The sequence below is a fragment of the Nylanderia fulva genome, unplaced genomic scaffold (assembly GCF_048542155.1).
Source record: "Nylanderia fulva isolate GAGA-0341 unplaced genomic scaffold, ASM4854215v1 Scaffold455, whole genome shotgun sequence".
Classification (NCBI taxonomy): domain Eukaryota; kingdom Metazoa; phylum Arthropoda; class Insecta; order Hymenoptera; family Formicidae; genus Nylanderia; species Nylanderia fulva.
Genome location: NW_028190538.1, coordinates 32,091 through 47,408, shown reverse-complemented (window position 1 = coordinate 47,408; position 15,318 = coordinate 32,091). Strand labels below are relative to the sequence as shown.

The following is a 15,318-nucleotide window of genomic DNA, read 5'->3' as shown; positions in this document are numbered from 1 at the left end:
CGGAATTCTCCAAGTCCGTTCGCGGCGTGTTGCTTCGCCGGCGAGCGAAATCTTCCAAGTCCGTTCGCGGCGTGTTGCTTTCGTGCCGGGCGAACCTCCGCGACAACGCTTCTTTCCAAGTCCTCGCGGCGTGTTGCTTTCGCCGGGCGAGCGACAAATTCTTCCAAGTCCGCTCGCGGCGTGTTGCTTTCGCCGGGCGAGCGAAAATTCTTCCAAGTCGCTCGCGGCGTGTTGCTTTCGCCGGGCGAGCGAGAAATTCTTCCAAGTCCGTTCGCGGCGTGTTGCTTTCGTTGGCGGGCGACACCTCCGCGGCACGCCCGCCGTACCAGTCCGATCGCGGCGTGTTGCTTTCGTGCGGGCGAACCTCCGGCCGCACAAGCCGCTTTTTCCAAGTTCGCTCGCGGCGTGTTGCTTTCGCCGGGCGAGCGAAAATTCTTCCAAGTCCGTTCGCGGCGTGTTGCTTTCGCCGGGCGAGCGAGAAATTCTTCCAATCCGTTCGCGGCTTGTGTGTTTTTCGCCGCAGAGCGAGCGGACAAATTCTCCAATCGTTACGCTCGCGGCGTGTTGCTTCGCGCGGCAGAGCAGAATTTTCCAAGTCGGTCTCGCTGGCGTGTATCTTCCGACGGGCGGCAGCGAGAACACAATTCTGTCAGTCCAAGTCCGTTCGCGGCGTTGTTCTCGCCGGGGCGAAGCGAGGCTCTGTAATATAAATCTATAAATATAAGCACCGTCTGTCTGTATGTATGTACGCGAACTACTTCCGCATTTGTGGACCGATATTCGTGAAACTGGTACCAAAATGTTGCAAATTTTTTGGGGGTGGCTGCTGTGGGGTTTTTTTTTTAATTTTTAATTTTTTTTTTTTTCTACAGAGGAGGGTATGTTTAATCTTTTTTTGCAATATTTCTGAACACATGGTATCAAAATGTTGCAAATTTTTTTGGAGATAACGACGATGCGGTTTTTTTTAAGTGTTACACCCCCACCCACGCACCCACCCACGCATCCACCCACGCGCATGCGCATTTATGGACCAATTTTCACGAAATTAGTACCAAAATGTTGCAAATTTTTTTGAGAAAACTACTGGTTTATTTTTTTTAAGTTTACCCCTCCACCCACGCACCCACCCACGCAATCGTATATTTATGAACCGATTTTTTTTTAAATTGGTACCTCTTCCGGCTCTTGCCCATCGAGCTTTCTGTTTTACTGCAAAAAATGATTATATTATATAATATTTATTTATAATATTATATTATTATATATAATATTGAGGAGGGAGAGGGAGAGAGAGAGAGAGAGAGAGAGAGAGAGAAAGAGAGAGAGGGATTAATTTAATCTATATATATAAGCACCGTCCGTCTGTCTGTCTGTCTGTCTGTGCCCGAACTATTTGTGGACCGATTGTCTCGAAATTGGTACCAAAATGTTGCAAATTTTTCGGGGGTGGCTGCTGTGGGTTTTTTTTTTAATTTTTTTATTTTTATTTTTTTTCTTCAGAGGAGGGTATGTTTTTGCGAAAAAATTTTTTTTTTGCAATATTTCTGAACACATGGTATCAAAATGTTGCAAAATTTTTGGAGATAGCGACGATGCGGTTTTTTTAAGTGTAACACCTCCACCCACGCATCCACCCACACGCATGCGCATTTATGGACCAATTTTCACGAAATTAGTACCAAAATGTTGCAAATTTTTCTGAGGAAACTGGTGTTTTATTTTTTTAAGTTTACGCCTCCACCCACGCAATCATCCACGCGCGTGCGCATTGATGGACCAATATTTTTACGAAATTGGTACAAAAATGTTGCAAATTTTTTGGAGATGGCGACGATGCGGTTTTTTCAAGTGTTACACCTCCACCCACGCACCCACCCACGCGCATGCGCATTATGACCAATTTTCACGAAATTAGTACCAAAATGTTGCAAATTTTTCTGACAAAGCTGGTGTTTTATTTTTTTAAGTTTACGCCTCCACCCACGCACCCACCCACGCAATCGTATATTTATAAACCGATTTTTTTTAAAATTGGTACCAAAATGTTGCAAATTTTTTGAAGATGGCGACGATGTGGTTTTTTTCAATTGTTACACCTCCACCCACGCATTCATCCACGCGCGTGCGCATTTATGGACCAATATTTTTACGAAATTGGTACAAAAATGTTGCAAATTTTTTTGAGAAAGCTGCTGTGTGGTTTTTTAAAGTTTTATCCCACCCACGCATTCACCCACGCATTCACACATTTATTCACAGACTTTTTCGAAATTTGTACTCAAATTTTGTTGGGGATAGCTACTATGATTTTAACAAATTTTTATCATCCTATTCATTCACCCACGCACCCATGCACCCATGTGCATACGCATTTATTGACTTGGTCACACCCAATAAGTAATTTTAAATAAATTTGTGTACATGTTTGTGATTGCAAAAATTTGCAACATTTTGGTACTAATTTCGTGAAAATTGCATACAAATTAAAGGTTTATTTACACGAATTGCACACATAATCACAAATACGTACACAAATTTTTTAAAAATTACTTCTTGGTGTGACCAAGTCAATAAATGCGTATGCAAATGGGTGCATGGGTGCGTGGGTGGATGAATAGGATGATAAAAATTTGTTAAAATCATAGTAGCCATCTCCAACAAAATTTAACTACAAATTTCAAAAAAGTATGTGAATAAATGTGTGAATGCGTGGATGCATGCGTGGGTGGGATAAAACTTAAAAAAACCACACAGCAGCTTTCTCAGAAAAATTTGCAACATTTTGGTACTAATTTCGTGAAAATTGGTCCATAAATGCGCATGCGTGTGGGTGGAGGTGTAACACTTGAAAAAACCACATCGTCGCCAAAAATTTGCAACATTTTGGTACCAATTTTTTAAAAAATCCGTTCATAAATATGCGATTGTGTGGGTGGATGCGTAGGTGAAAGCGTAAACTTAAAAAACCCCACACACATACACACAGAGAGAGAGAGAGAGAGAGAGAGAGAGAGAGCGTGTGTCTTAAAGAAAGAGGGAGGGAGAGAGAAAAGGAGAGAGAGAGCATGTGTCTTAAAGAGAGAGAGAGGGAGCGCGTGTGTTTTAGAGTGAAAGAGAGAGAAAGCGTGTCTTAAAAAAAGAAAATAAAATATCTGGGAGAAAGAAATAGATAACATAGTAGTCATCCACAAAAAAATTTAAACATTTATTTTGGTATAAATTTCGTGAAAGTCGAACAACAAATGTGGAAGTAGTTCGCGGTAATACAAAAAAAGAATTAATTTTTTGTGTTAAAACGGATTTAATATAGACTATATGAGGACCGCGCAAAGCGCGGTCCGAATAGAAAGGCTGGCTTTGAGGACCGCGCGAAGCGCGGTCCGAAAAGCTAGTATAAATTTAACGTATAAGACGGGCAACAAGAGCCAAATCGCGGATGACAATGCGTTATCCTAACGAAACTAAATAATTTTCCGTTAGAATTAAATACCGGTGCACAAGGCACCAAATTTTACTTGGACACGGCCAAGATTTTAAAATATGAAATAATCTCATATTTGAGATTTAATTTCAATACCCCCCTTTTTTTTTAACCCCCCTACGGAAATTAAATAAATGAATGCAAGAGAAAAATATAGATCCGAAAATCGGGGATTCCCGATTCAGCGTCATTATACGACCCAATAGGATGGGCTGCTCCGGTTGTTGTAACCGCGAAAATCTTGCTACAAGAGTTATGGCTTCTCAAATGTGATTGGGACTCCCCTCTTCCAGAGGAGTTGCGCAATCGTTGGGAGAGCTACACCAACGATTTAGAATCATTAAACCGCGTCCGAATACCGCGTTAGACCGGTCGACATTCCAATAACCTCGCGTTCAAAATCCACGGGTTTGCCGACGCTTCAAACCGCGCTTACGCGGCGGTCGTTTATATTCGAGTGCTTCCTTTGCCAACGAAGTTTCAAATCACTCTGCTCGCTGCTAAAACAAAGGTCGCGCCTATCAAAACCGTAAGCATCCCGCGCTTGGAACTGAACGCTATCGTCCTTCTCAGCCGGCTAATCAAGTGGACCTTGACATCGTTGAAATTACCTCCGATTCCAATATACGGATGAACGGATTCGACCATCGCTCTCGCGTGGCTCCGTCAACATCCATCAAAATGGAGCACCTACGTGGCTAACCGCGTATCCGAAGTGCATACCTGTCTGGATTCTGTTTGTTGGAATCACGTTCCGTCTCGAGATAATCCGGCGGACTGTGCCTCGCGCGGTTTGACCGCCTCCGAGCTCGTGACTCACCCGCTATGGTGAACGGTCCACGATGGCTTCAGAAGCCATCGACTGCGTGGCCGATTCTGAATGTCTCAGCTCCGCTCGACACTGCCACCGATCAGCAAGTGTCGGTGGAAAGAAGACGGCCTGTGACGTTCCATGTTCAAGAGGCCGAGGAATGGGAACTCCCATATAGGTTCTCCACTTGGACCAAGCTTGTCCGCGTGACTGCCTATATGAATCGCTTTATTCTTCGTGTAAAAGAAAAGAGCGCGTCTCGCTCCCAACTCTTCCCCCTTCTGAACGCCGATGAGTTTAGGAGGGCGGAAATCTTCTGGTTGCGCTATCTGCAACAGAGATTCTTCGAGCGGGAAACGCGCTCACTAAAAAATAACGGCACCATGCCGCATTCGAGCTCGTTGAGCAAATTGAGTCCTTTTCTAGGAAAGGACTCTTTACTCTGTCTTGGCGGGCGGTTGACGAATTCCGCGCTCAGCTATGACGAGCAACATCCTATAATAATTCCGAAACATCACTTATCCGATCTCTTAATTGATCGCGCTCATAAATCCACGCTCCACGGGGGGACACAGCTAGTACTTCGTGTGCTGCGTCAGCGATACTGGATCATTGGAGGCCGCAGCTCAGTAAAGGCGCACATTCGAAAATGTGTAGTCTGCACTCGTCACGCGGCTAAATTGTCTTCTCAGTTCATGGGCGACCTTCCAGCCGCTCGTGTCACCCCTTCGGCGCCTTTTACTCATTGTGGGGTTGATTACGCCGGCCCACTCCACGTAATTTCATTCGTCGGCAGAGGGCAAAAGGCCAGAAAGGTATATATCGCTCTGTTTGTTTGTCTTGCTACAAGGGCGATTCACCTCGAATTAGTGGAAGATTACTCCACGCCCGGCTTTCTTGCAGCCTATCAGAAGTTCGCTAGCCGAAGAGGTCTGCCGCGTCACATGTATAGCGACAACGGCACAAATTTTCATGGAGCCAACCACGAACTTCATCGACACTTTCAATCCTTATGGAAGGATGCTGAATTGCGAAACGCACTCGCAGGCGACGGAGTGAACTGGCATTTCATTCCCTCCGCCGCTCCACATTTCGGCGGCCTTTGGGAGGCCGGAGTCAAGAGCCTTAAAACGCATCTGAGGCGCGCTGTTGGTTCCCACACACTTTCGAGGGCTGAACTCGCGACGCTTCTATGTAAAATAGAAGCGTTCCTTAACTCGCGACCAATCGCTCCGCTTAGGGACGACCCGGGTGACTTGTCGGCGCTTACCCCGGGTCACTTTCTGATTGGACGGCCCCTCGTAACCGTTCCGGAGGAATCGGTACTCGCGATCGACCCGCGTAGGCTCTCGCGATGGCAACTAGTCCGTGCCATGCAGGAAACCGTGTGGCGTGCCTGGTCACAGGATTATTTACATTCGCTTCAACAGCGAAACAGGTGGTGCAAGCAGTCTCCTAACTTCGCAATAAGCGAATTAGTATTAGTTAAAAGTCCCGTGTTCCCTCCGAGCAAATGGGAGCTTGCCCGAGTACAGCAAATCCATCCCGGATCTGATGGACTCGTTTGAGTTGTGACCATACGCACCGCACGGTCCACATTGAAACGACCTATTGCGCAATTATGCCGACTGCCAATACGTGATAACTCTAACGCATCCGCAACGGATGAAGCCGCTAACTTGTAAGAGTTATGTAATCTTCGAGACGACTTTCGCAGTGCGAGTCGTCTTCACCTGTATGTTTTTTGTAATCATCTTTCTCGACGATTCGCTCCCGCTTCGTTTAAGTTTATTTCGCATTCGTTCGCATACGAGGCGGGCGGTATGTTAAAGATTCGTTCTTCGGATCGAATCCTCGAGGACGATCGAATTTTCTAGAATGTTTTTTTGTTAAATTCCTTAGTGTTTACGCCAAGGAAACACGTGAAACCAACGTGTACACTCGCCGCTAATTGGCGTGTGTACATTGCCTGATTTTCTGATGGTCCAATCGAGGACCCCGATCGGCTGCCGCCCTACGCGAGCTCCGAAATTCGCGCAGCCATCGAGTCAGTCCTCGAGAGAGCGAGCGCCGAGAAACATAAGTCTCGGCACGCGACGAACTTGTAGAAAGTGAATAAACTAATTTAAACCGTTTCAAAACGCGTACAATCATTTGATCACGTTAACCCGGCATCCTACAACGTTAAATCTTATACACACATCATAATGTCCTACGATTACCATAATTTTCTAGGTAAATTCTAAGAAAAAATTGTGATTATGATTGTCGTGTCTTTGCCGTGTAAACTATTGCCGTCCGCATCGAGCAACGTGTGCTGTGCGCGCCGCGCGTTTTTACAAGTAATTTTTAATAATTAATCAAAACACTGAGAGAATTTTCTCTTAGAATTTACCCTGTCACGTCCGGCCGTATAAATTTTTTCGTTTACTCCAAGTTCCTTAAACGCTATTTGAAAAGCGCGCCAAAGCCGGCCATGACGCTTAACTCCGCCTAGAAACTAAGCGTGGCGCTTCGTAGCGCCTAAGGATCTCCCACCACGGTGAGAGCCCCTACTCCGGAGAGTTCCCCCTCTCCAGGCCGCCGCAGGCCCGAGCCGCCGAAACGAAGGACCTCAGAGCAGTCCCGAATTTCGGCAGTTCTCTGCGCGACACCGAACAGTACAGTCGCACTTCTAAATTCTAACTCTAAGTCCAAATTCTAAATCCTAACTCTAATTCAAAAATTCTAACTCTAAGTATAATATCCTAACTCTAAAATCTAAATTCTAAGTCTAAGTCTAAATTCTAATTCTAAGTTCTAGTTTCGAATTCTGTACTACTATACGAATAAACCAGTGTATTCATGTGTGAAAACCAGTGTTCAGTACTCTTCAAAACTTCCACTCCCGTGATAAAACACGATAGCGCTTAAATCTGTCATACGGCGTTTGAATTCAGAACAATTCAAAACTGTGTCTGGAGCGGACCACCGCTCACCACAGTTAGAATTAACATTCTCAGCAATTGCCAAAATAAGGAACTGATAGTGAGGTCCGCCGCATATCAACCTTCCTTATTTGAGTAATTATTCAGAGGATGCATCAAATTCAATATGCCTAAGACCCGACGCGCAGGAAGAAAGAATCAATTACGAAAACTAAACCGACTCTATCGCGAATCAGCGATCGAGGAATATTCTCAATTCCTCGGAGTGGAATATCAGGCCGATCCTGAATACGAAAACATTTTCAACATTAAAAATAATAACAACGACGAACTTCTACAGTGGAAGTGCATACCAATAACGTTCCAACCACGACGCCTGCCGCCGCCAAACATCCCAGTGAACGACCCTCGCCGCACGCACTACCTCCAAGTACGAGCCGACACGATCAAGAAAGTGCTACTAAAGGTAAGTGAAATTCATGTTAACCTAAGGAATCGCGCGTGTTAGCAAATTCAGAGACGCTTTTACCACGTGGAAGAGAACATTCTAGAAAAATCTCCGACACATTTTTCCTCTTTTCCATCGTCACTGCGGAAGCTATAAAAAAAGGATCGGGCTATAAAACTAGGGTCGACCACCACATGCGGTGCCACCCTCGGAATTCTAACACGGAAAAACGCAAATAGTTCAATCTCTTAAAAATCTTTGTGTCTCAACAAATAACATAGTAAATCCGTACAACAAAGTAGTCATTTAAACAATAATCAATTGAGAACACTTTCGATTTACCGACATACGTTCTTATACCGACATTACCAACAATATACCGACATACGTTTTTTTTACCGACGTTACCGACAATATACCGACATACGTTCTTTTACCAACATTACCGACGATATACCGACATACGTTCTTTTACCGACGACTACTGACTTCTCGATTGCTGCCGGGTTCACCAAAGATCTACGAGCTAATGACGCATTATCAATTCGATTACGCAACAAGCACAAATGTGCCCACTCACCCTTAGAGGTATAACCCCTCCTCCAGAAGTTAATCTCTTTGTACCGCTTTGAACCCTTATTCTATTGCCAAATTGGTATCGGGTACATCCATTTTGAGACTAAGGCAGCCCTCTGCACTTCATGCTATTCCACCTTACCTAGAGTCTCGAAATTACTTTGGACAAGGATTCGGAAGCATACTCTAATCATAGGCGGAACACCTATCGGAATAAATTGCGGAGTCTGCAACTTCCGACTTACCCTCACGCGAATCGGTGATTTGTGCGAGCTTTGTCAGTTTACGTACGAAGATTACTTACGCAACCCCAACGACGTTTCGCATAGAGCAATCGACGAAGCTATCTTTATTACAGTAGAGTCACAGGTAGGTCCCACGCAATAATCCGATCACCTCAGTTCCAGCGCGAATAACCTCAGATCGCGGGTATCCCCGGGGAGAATCGCATAGATTCGCGTACCCGTAATAGCGATCGTGTCTCGTGGAAAAAGCCGAGCTCTGCATTCAAATTTTCGCAGCCGCGACCCCACGAGACGTAACACCTTCACCTGTTAATTAATTAAGCGTAGTGTCAATTATAATTATAATTAAACGATACTGAAAGAGAATTGGTAATAATGTGGAATAGGAAAAGGAGTCTTAGTACATGTATTAATATCTGTATCAAGAATATTAATATTTGTACTTTCAAGCATCAAAGATTTAAGTCTTAAATATTGAAGTAATAATTCTTAGTAATTATCAAGACCTCTGTCATTCGGTTTGGTAAAGTATTCGCAACTATTGGAAAATGCAAGGTAATAAAAGCGTAAAAGCGATAGAGAGATAGGTGTTCATCCGGCTAGGCCGGGTTCTCTGGTCCTTGTCTTAATAGGCTAATGCGACGTTCACTTTACTAAACGTGCACCTCAAAGATGACTTGCGAATGTACCTTATGACAGGGTATATTTCTATTGGTTATAAATAGGGTCGAGGTGGTGTACACTTGTCAAATGAATCGAATATCAATATGCAAAATCACTGTCAGTTGGTGTGGTAAAGTATTCGCAACTATTGGAAAATGCAAGGTAATAAAAGCGTAAAAGCGATAGAGAGATAGGTGTTCATCCGGCTAGGCCGGGTTCTCTGGTCCTTGTCTTAATAGGCTAATGCGACGTTCACTTTACTAAACGTGCACCTCAGAGATGACTTGCGAATGTACCTTCTGACAGGATATAGTTTCTAATGTGTACAGAGGAATTAGCAGGCATTTCAATTCGCTAATATGTGGTAGGATACAGGGTTACATACATAGTATAAATAAGCAGTGATATAATAAAATACATAAGTATATTTATTATAATAGATTGAATAAGTATGCGATATCGGTTAAACAATATTGAATAGTATTGGATAAAATATTAAGTAGATCGACGATTGTAACGCAGACGTATGCAGATGCAAATCGTAGATTAAAATAATATCGGAAACGTAGAGTAATATGTGGCTTATGTCTATGCTCAAAATTCAGAGTTCGAAATGTAATGTAAGATTGAGTTAATATTGGATAATTAAATATAATGATTAAATATAATGAGTGTCCGTCGCGCTTTACTATTTAGGGATATGTGAACTGGCTTAAATACTCACAAGGTTAGACAATGTCTAATGTGCCTTGCTATGGTACACTTCGCTACTGTGTTCTTCCCTCTGAGTCTGAAGATCTGAGAAGCCTCGGTACCTCGGTCCGAAATGGCGGCTATGTCTCGTTGTCTTCGGGACTCCGTAGTAATAGGTGGTTGGTTGACTGGTGTTAGAAGTACTGAACTTGACTGTGCTGGCGAAACAACTTTCGGCGGATCACTGCCGTTCCGTGCCGGGTGCAGGGTTTATATACCGTAAAATGTGGCTCGCTCCTCCCATCGGGCGATGAGGCTAAGCCAATGGGAAGAGAGATATGCCGGGGAAGTACCGGAGACAATCTGTTCCTGGTAGAGATTGCGACGGTTAAGTCCCGGAGAGATGGCTTCTTAGTAGCGATAGCGGCGTTCCTTTGATGACTCATCGCCGGGCGCTCCGACTTTCCTTATCCTATTCTCGGTAGCGATAGCGGTGTGCCTTTGTTGGCTATGCGCTCCGACTTATCTTATCTTCTTCTTAGTAGCGATAGCGGTGCCTCTTTGGTGACTCATCGCTATGCGGCTTGCAGCGGGTCTTGCAGGTTGCAACGTGCTTCAGCGTTGCATCATGCATTGCATCGTACTTCTGGTATGTAACGGTTCTCAACCGTCTTTCTAGAACCTTCTAGAATCTTTTAGGTGTTCCTTGAGAGTAAAGCCGAGTTCACATAATAAAGCGGGTTTCATACCTAATTACTACTTTTCAAGCGATATATATATATATTTTAGGTATTATTCTCTAGAATATGTCGATTCCCTTTGCGTTTTGAAATAGAATGCATTACTTCGTAAATTTTGTTATGAATTAAAATAATCATGATGGACTGGTAAAATTTATCAATTTACATTTACAGTTGTTACGTCCAATAATTCATCTAGCGATAAATTACCTTCTGCACAAGACGGTCTTCTCTCGCGTCTACCTCGGTGGACGTTTAAGAAGCTGCTCTCTATTTGTTTTATGGGCAACCTGCTAGGCCGGCTATACCCAGGGAAGCCGAGAGCTTGAGATTCGATTGAGAGTATTGGACGGAGAAGGAAACTGACGGGTCGGGTCGATAAATAAAGATATTTTACAAATATAATGTCGTTTATTCATTTATAAAACCTTTATGTCGATATAAAGTTTATTGGTCCTGACGTGGTTCGTGGGGAGCTTGAAATTGAGTTACAATATGACTGATGTTACGTCCAATAATTCATCTAGCGATAAATTACCTTCTGCACAAGACGGTCTTCTCTCGCGTCTACCTCGGTGGACGTTTAAGAAGCTGCTCTCTATTTGTTTTATGGGCAACCTGCTAGGCCGGCTATACCCAGGGAAGCCGAGAGCTTGAGATTCGATTGAGAGTATCGGACGGAGAAGGAAACTGACGGGTCGGGTCGATAAATAAAGATATTTTACAATTATAATGTCATTTATTTATTTATAAAACCTTTACGTCGATATAAAGTTTATTGGTCCTGACGTGGTTCGTGGGGAGCTTGAAATTGAGTTACAATATTGTTAAGCTCCTGTTCAGAATTGTTAGGCTGAATGAGGTAAGTAATAAAAGAAGTAAGGTCGTCCTGAGTTTCCTCTGAGATGAAGTTACGAGTGCCGTCGGATGTGAGGTTCACGGTATCCTCGTCAAGAATATTGAAGTTTTGTTCGTGATTAAATTGTAAGAACGGATCGTATTCAGACGGTGTAATTTGTTGGTTTTGATCCGGGATATAATATTCAGGATCGGGTAAGAAATGATGATTTGGATTCGTTATTAACGTGTAACGAAGCACCTTTCCCGACGCCACGGATCGGCTCGCCGGTGCCAGGATTTGGGAAGAGGGGAGACTCAGATTTACAATGACACACGGTTGCTCTGGTAAAAGTAGAGTTTATTCGGGGCCACCTTCCTGTGGTTCTCCCGTGATTCAAACCATTATACACAGCACCGTATAATCGGACGAAACGCGACCAGATGATACGGACGCGTACACGACTTATTGCTAGGATTGACAGATAGAAATATTACGGACGAGACGCGACCAGATTATACGGACGCGGACACGACTTATTGCTAGGATCGACGGATAGAAATATTACGGACGAGACGCGACCAGATTATACGGACGCGGACACGACTTATTGCTAGAGTTTCCAACGCGGACACACGTACGGGCGCCCTGAGAAGGGCGAGCTCCGTCGGGCGCCGGTGACTTTCAGGTAGGACCCGGTGACCGAGGACGCTCGGCCTGCACGACGAGAACGCTCGTCGGCCGGGGTGATTTACGGATAGGACCCGGTGACCGAGGACGCTCGGCCTGCACGACGAGAACGCTCGTCGGCCGGGGTGATTTACGGACAGGACCCGGTGACCGAGGACGCTCGGCCTGCACGACGAGAACGCTCGTCGGCCGGGGTGATTTACGGACAGGACCCGGTGACCGAGGACGCTCGGCCTGCACGACGAGAACGCTCGTCGGCCGGGGTGTTTTACGGACAGGACCCGGTGACCGAGAACGCTCGGCCTGCACGACGAGAACGCTCGTCGGCCGGGGTGATTTACGGATAGGACCCGGTGACCGAGGACGCTCGGCCTGCACGACGAGAACGCTCGTCGGCCGGGGTGATTTACGGACAGGACCCGGTGACTGAGAACGCTCGTCGGCCGGGGTAATTTACGGACAGGACCCGGTGACCGAGAACGCTCGGCCTGCACGACGAGAACGCTCGTCGGCCGGGGTGTTTTACGGACAGGACCCGGTGACCGAGAACGCTCGGCCTGCACGACGAGAACGCTCGTCGGCCGGGGTGATTTACGGACAGGACCCGGTGACCGAGAACGCTCGTCGGCCGGGGTGATTTACGGACAGGACCCGGTGACCGAGAACGCTCGGCCTGCACGACGAGAACGCTCGTCGGCCGGGGTGATTTGAAGTGTGGGAGTTGAGGAGTGATCCCTGAGTACGCTCGAGGGACCAGGACGGGACTGGTGCCGAAGTCTCGGCTGCGCCGCTCTTTATACCCGTCGGCCACTCCACTCTAAGACTAGCTTGGAGGGGGCCAAGTGACGGGTGGGGGCGAAAAGGCGGATTCCCAACGTGTTTGTGTGGTGGCCCCGAAAGGGGCCGTTTACATGAGCGCGGGCGACTAGTGACGGCTAATCGGGTCGTCACAAACGTATTTGATTCTAACGGTGAAGGCTCCGGAAATTGCGGATGAGAATAATCAATGTAAGGGGGGGTGTTGTTAATTGGCGAGTAAACGTCTGGAGAAGGGGGTCGTACGATTATTCGCGTTGGATAAATTTGGACATTAAGATTTAAGGGCCTTCTTGTTCTACGTTCGCGTAGTGGAGACGTTGCTCGTCACGATCAATTTGATTCTTCCTTCGGAAGGGAGAGACCATCTAATGGTTAAATAAATTTATATGAATAATACGTTGTATAAACTGAGGGAATTAAGTAATCAAAAGTAATCGATTGTAACCCACGTTTAAATCGTGATCTACTTGTTAATGAATTAGAGATGAGATAAAAGGTTAATCTTTACGAGAATGCCCTTCACCTGTTAATTAATTAAGCGTTGTGTCAATTATAATTATAATTAAACGATACTGAAAGAGAATTGGTAATAATGTGGAATAGGAAAAGGAATCTTAGTACGTATATTAATATCTATATCAAAAATATTAAAATTTGTACTTTCAAGCATCAAAGATTTAAGTCTTAATATTGAAGTAATAATTCTTAGTAATTATCAAGACCTCTGTCATTCGGTTTGGTAAAGTATTCGCAACTATTGGAAAATGCAAGGTAATAAAAGCGTAAAAGCGATAGAGAGATAGGTGTTCATCCGGCTAGGCCGGGTTCTCTGGTCCTTGTCTTAATAGGCTAATGCGACGTTCACTTTACTAAACGTGCACCTCAGAGATGACTTGCGAATGTACCTTATGACAGGGTATATTTCTATTGGTTGTAAATAGGGTCAGGTGGTGTACACTTGTCAAATGAATCGAATATCTATATGCAAAATCACTGTCAGTTGGTGTGGTAAAGTATTCGCAACTATTGGAAAATGCAAGGAAATAAAAGCGTAAAAGCGATAGAAAGATAGGTGTTCATCCGGCTAGACCGGGTTCTCTGGTCCTTGTCTTAATAGGCTAATGCGACGTTCACTTTACTAAACGTGCACCTCAGAGATGACTTGCGAATGTACCTTCTGACAGGTGTCACGTCTCGTGGGGTCGCGGCTGCGAAAATTTGAATGCAGAGCTCGGCTTTTTCCACGAGACACGATCGCTATTACGGGTACGCGAATCTATGCGATTCTCCCCGGGGATACCCGCGATCTGAGGTTATTCGCGCTGGAACTGAGGTGATCGGATTATTGCGTGGGACCTACCTGTGACTCTACTGTAATAAAGATAGCTTCGTCGATTGCTCTATGCGAAACGTCGTTGGGGTTGCGTAAGTAATCTTCGTACGTAAACTGACAAAGCTCGCACAAATCACCGATTCGCGTGAGGGTAAGTCGGAAGTTGCAGACTCCGCAATTTATTCCGATAGGTGTTCCGCCTATGATTAGAGTATGCTTCCGAATCCTTGTCCAAAGTAATTTCGAGACTCTAGGTAAGGTGGAATAGCATGAAGTGCAGAGGGCTGCCTTAGTCTCAAAATGGATGTACCCGATACCAATTTGGCAATAGAATAAGGGTTCAAGCGGTACAAAGAGATTAACTTCTGGAGGAGGGGTTATACCTCCAAGGGTGAGTGGGCACATTTGTGCTTGTTGCGTAATCGAATTGATAATGCGTCATTAGCTCGTAGATCTTTGGTGAACCCGGCAGCAATCGAGAAGTCAGTAGTCGTCGGTAAAAGAACGTATGTCGGTATATCGTCGGTAATGTTGGTAAAAGAACGTATGTCGGTATATTGTCGGTAACGTCGGTAAAAAAAACGTATGTCGGTATATTGTTGGTAATGTCGGTATAAGAACGTATGTCGGTAAATCGAAAGTGTTCTCAATTGATTATTGTTTAAATGACTACTTTGTTGTACGGATTTACGAAGTTATTTGTTGAGACACAAAGATTTTTAAGAGATTGAACTATTTGCGTTTTTCCGTGTTAGAATTCCGAGGGTGGCACCGCATGTGGTGGTCGACCCTAGTTTTATAGCCCGACCCTTTTTTTATAGCTTCTGCAGTGACGATGGAAAAGAGGAAAAATGTGTCGGAGATTTTTCTAGAATGTTCTCTTCCACGTGGTAAAAGCGTCTCTGAATTTGCTAACACGCGCGATTCCTTAGGTTAACATGAATTTCACTTACCTTTAGTAGCACTTTCTTGATCGTGTCGGCTCGTACTTGGAGGTAGTGCGTGCGGCGAGGGTCGTTCACTGGGATGTTTGGCGGCGGCAGGCGTCGTG

The 15,318-nt window shown here is 45.0% G+C and overlaps 1 protein-coding gene across 1 annotated transcript; it reads left to right on the top strand.

Moving 5' to 3' along the window:
- The first annotated feature begins 4,309 nt into the window (after positions 1-4,309).
- Positions 4,310-5,863, top strand: LOC146721554 (uncharacterized). Its single transcript, XM_085486627.1, has one exon. It carries the CDS (start codon positions 4,310-4,312, stop codon positions 5,861-5,863), a length of 1,554 nt encoding a protein of 517 aa, XP_085342753.1.
- Positions 5,864-15,318: the final 9,455 nt, after the last annotated feature.

What these genes read in the sequence shown, in the direction of transcription:
- LOC146721554 (XM_085486627.1), top strand. Translation starts at nt 4,310, where the DNA reads ATGGTGAACGGTCCACGATGGCTTCAGAAGCCATCGACTGCGTGGCCG.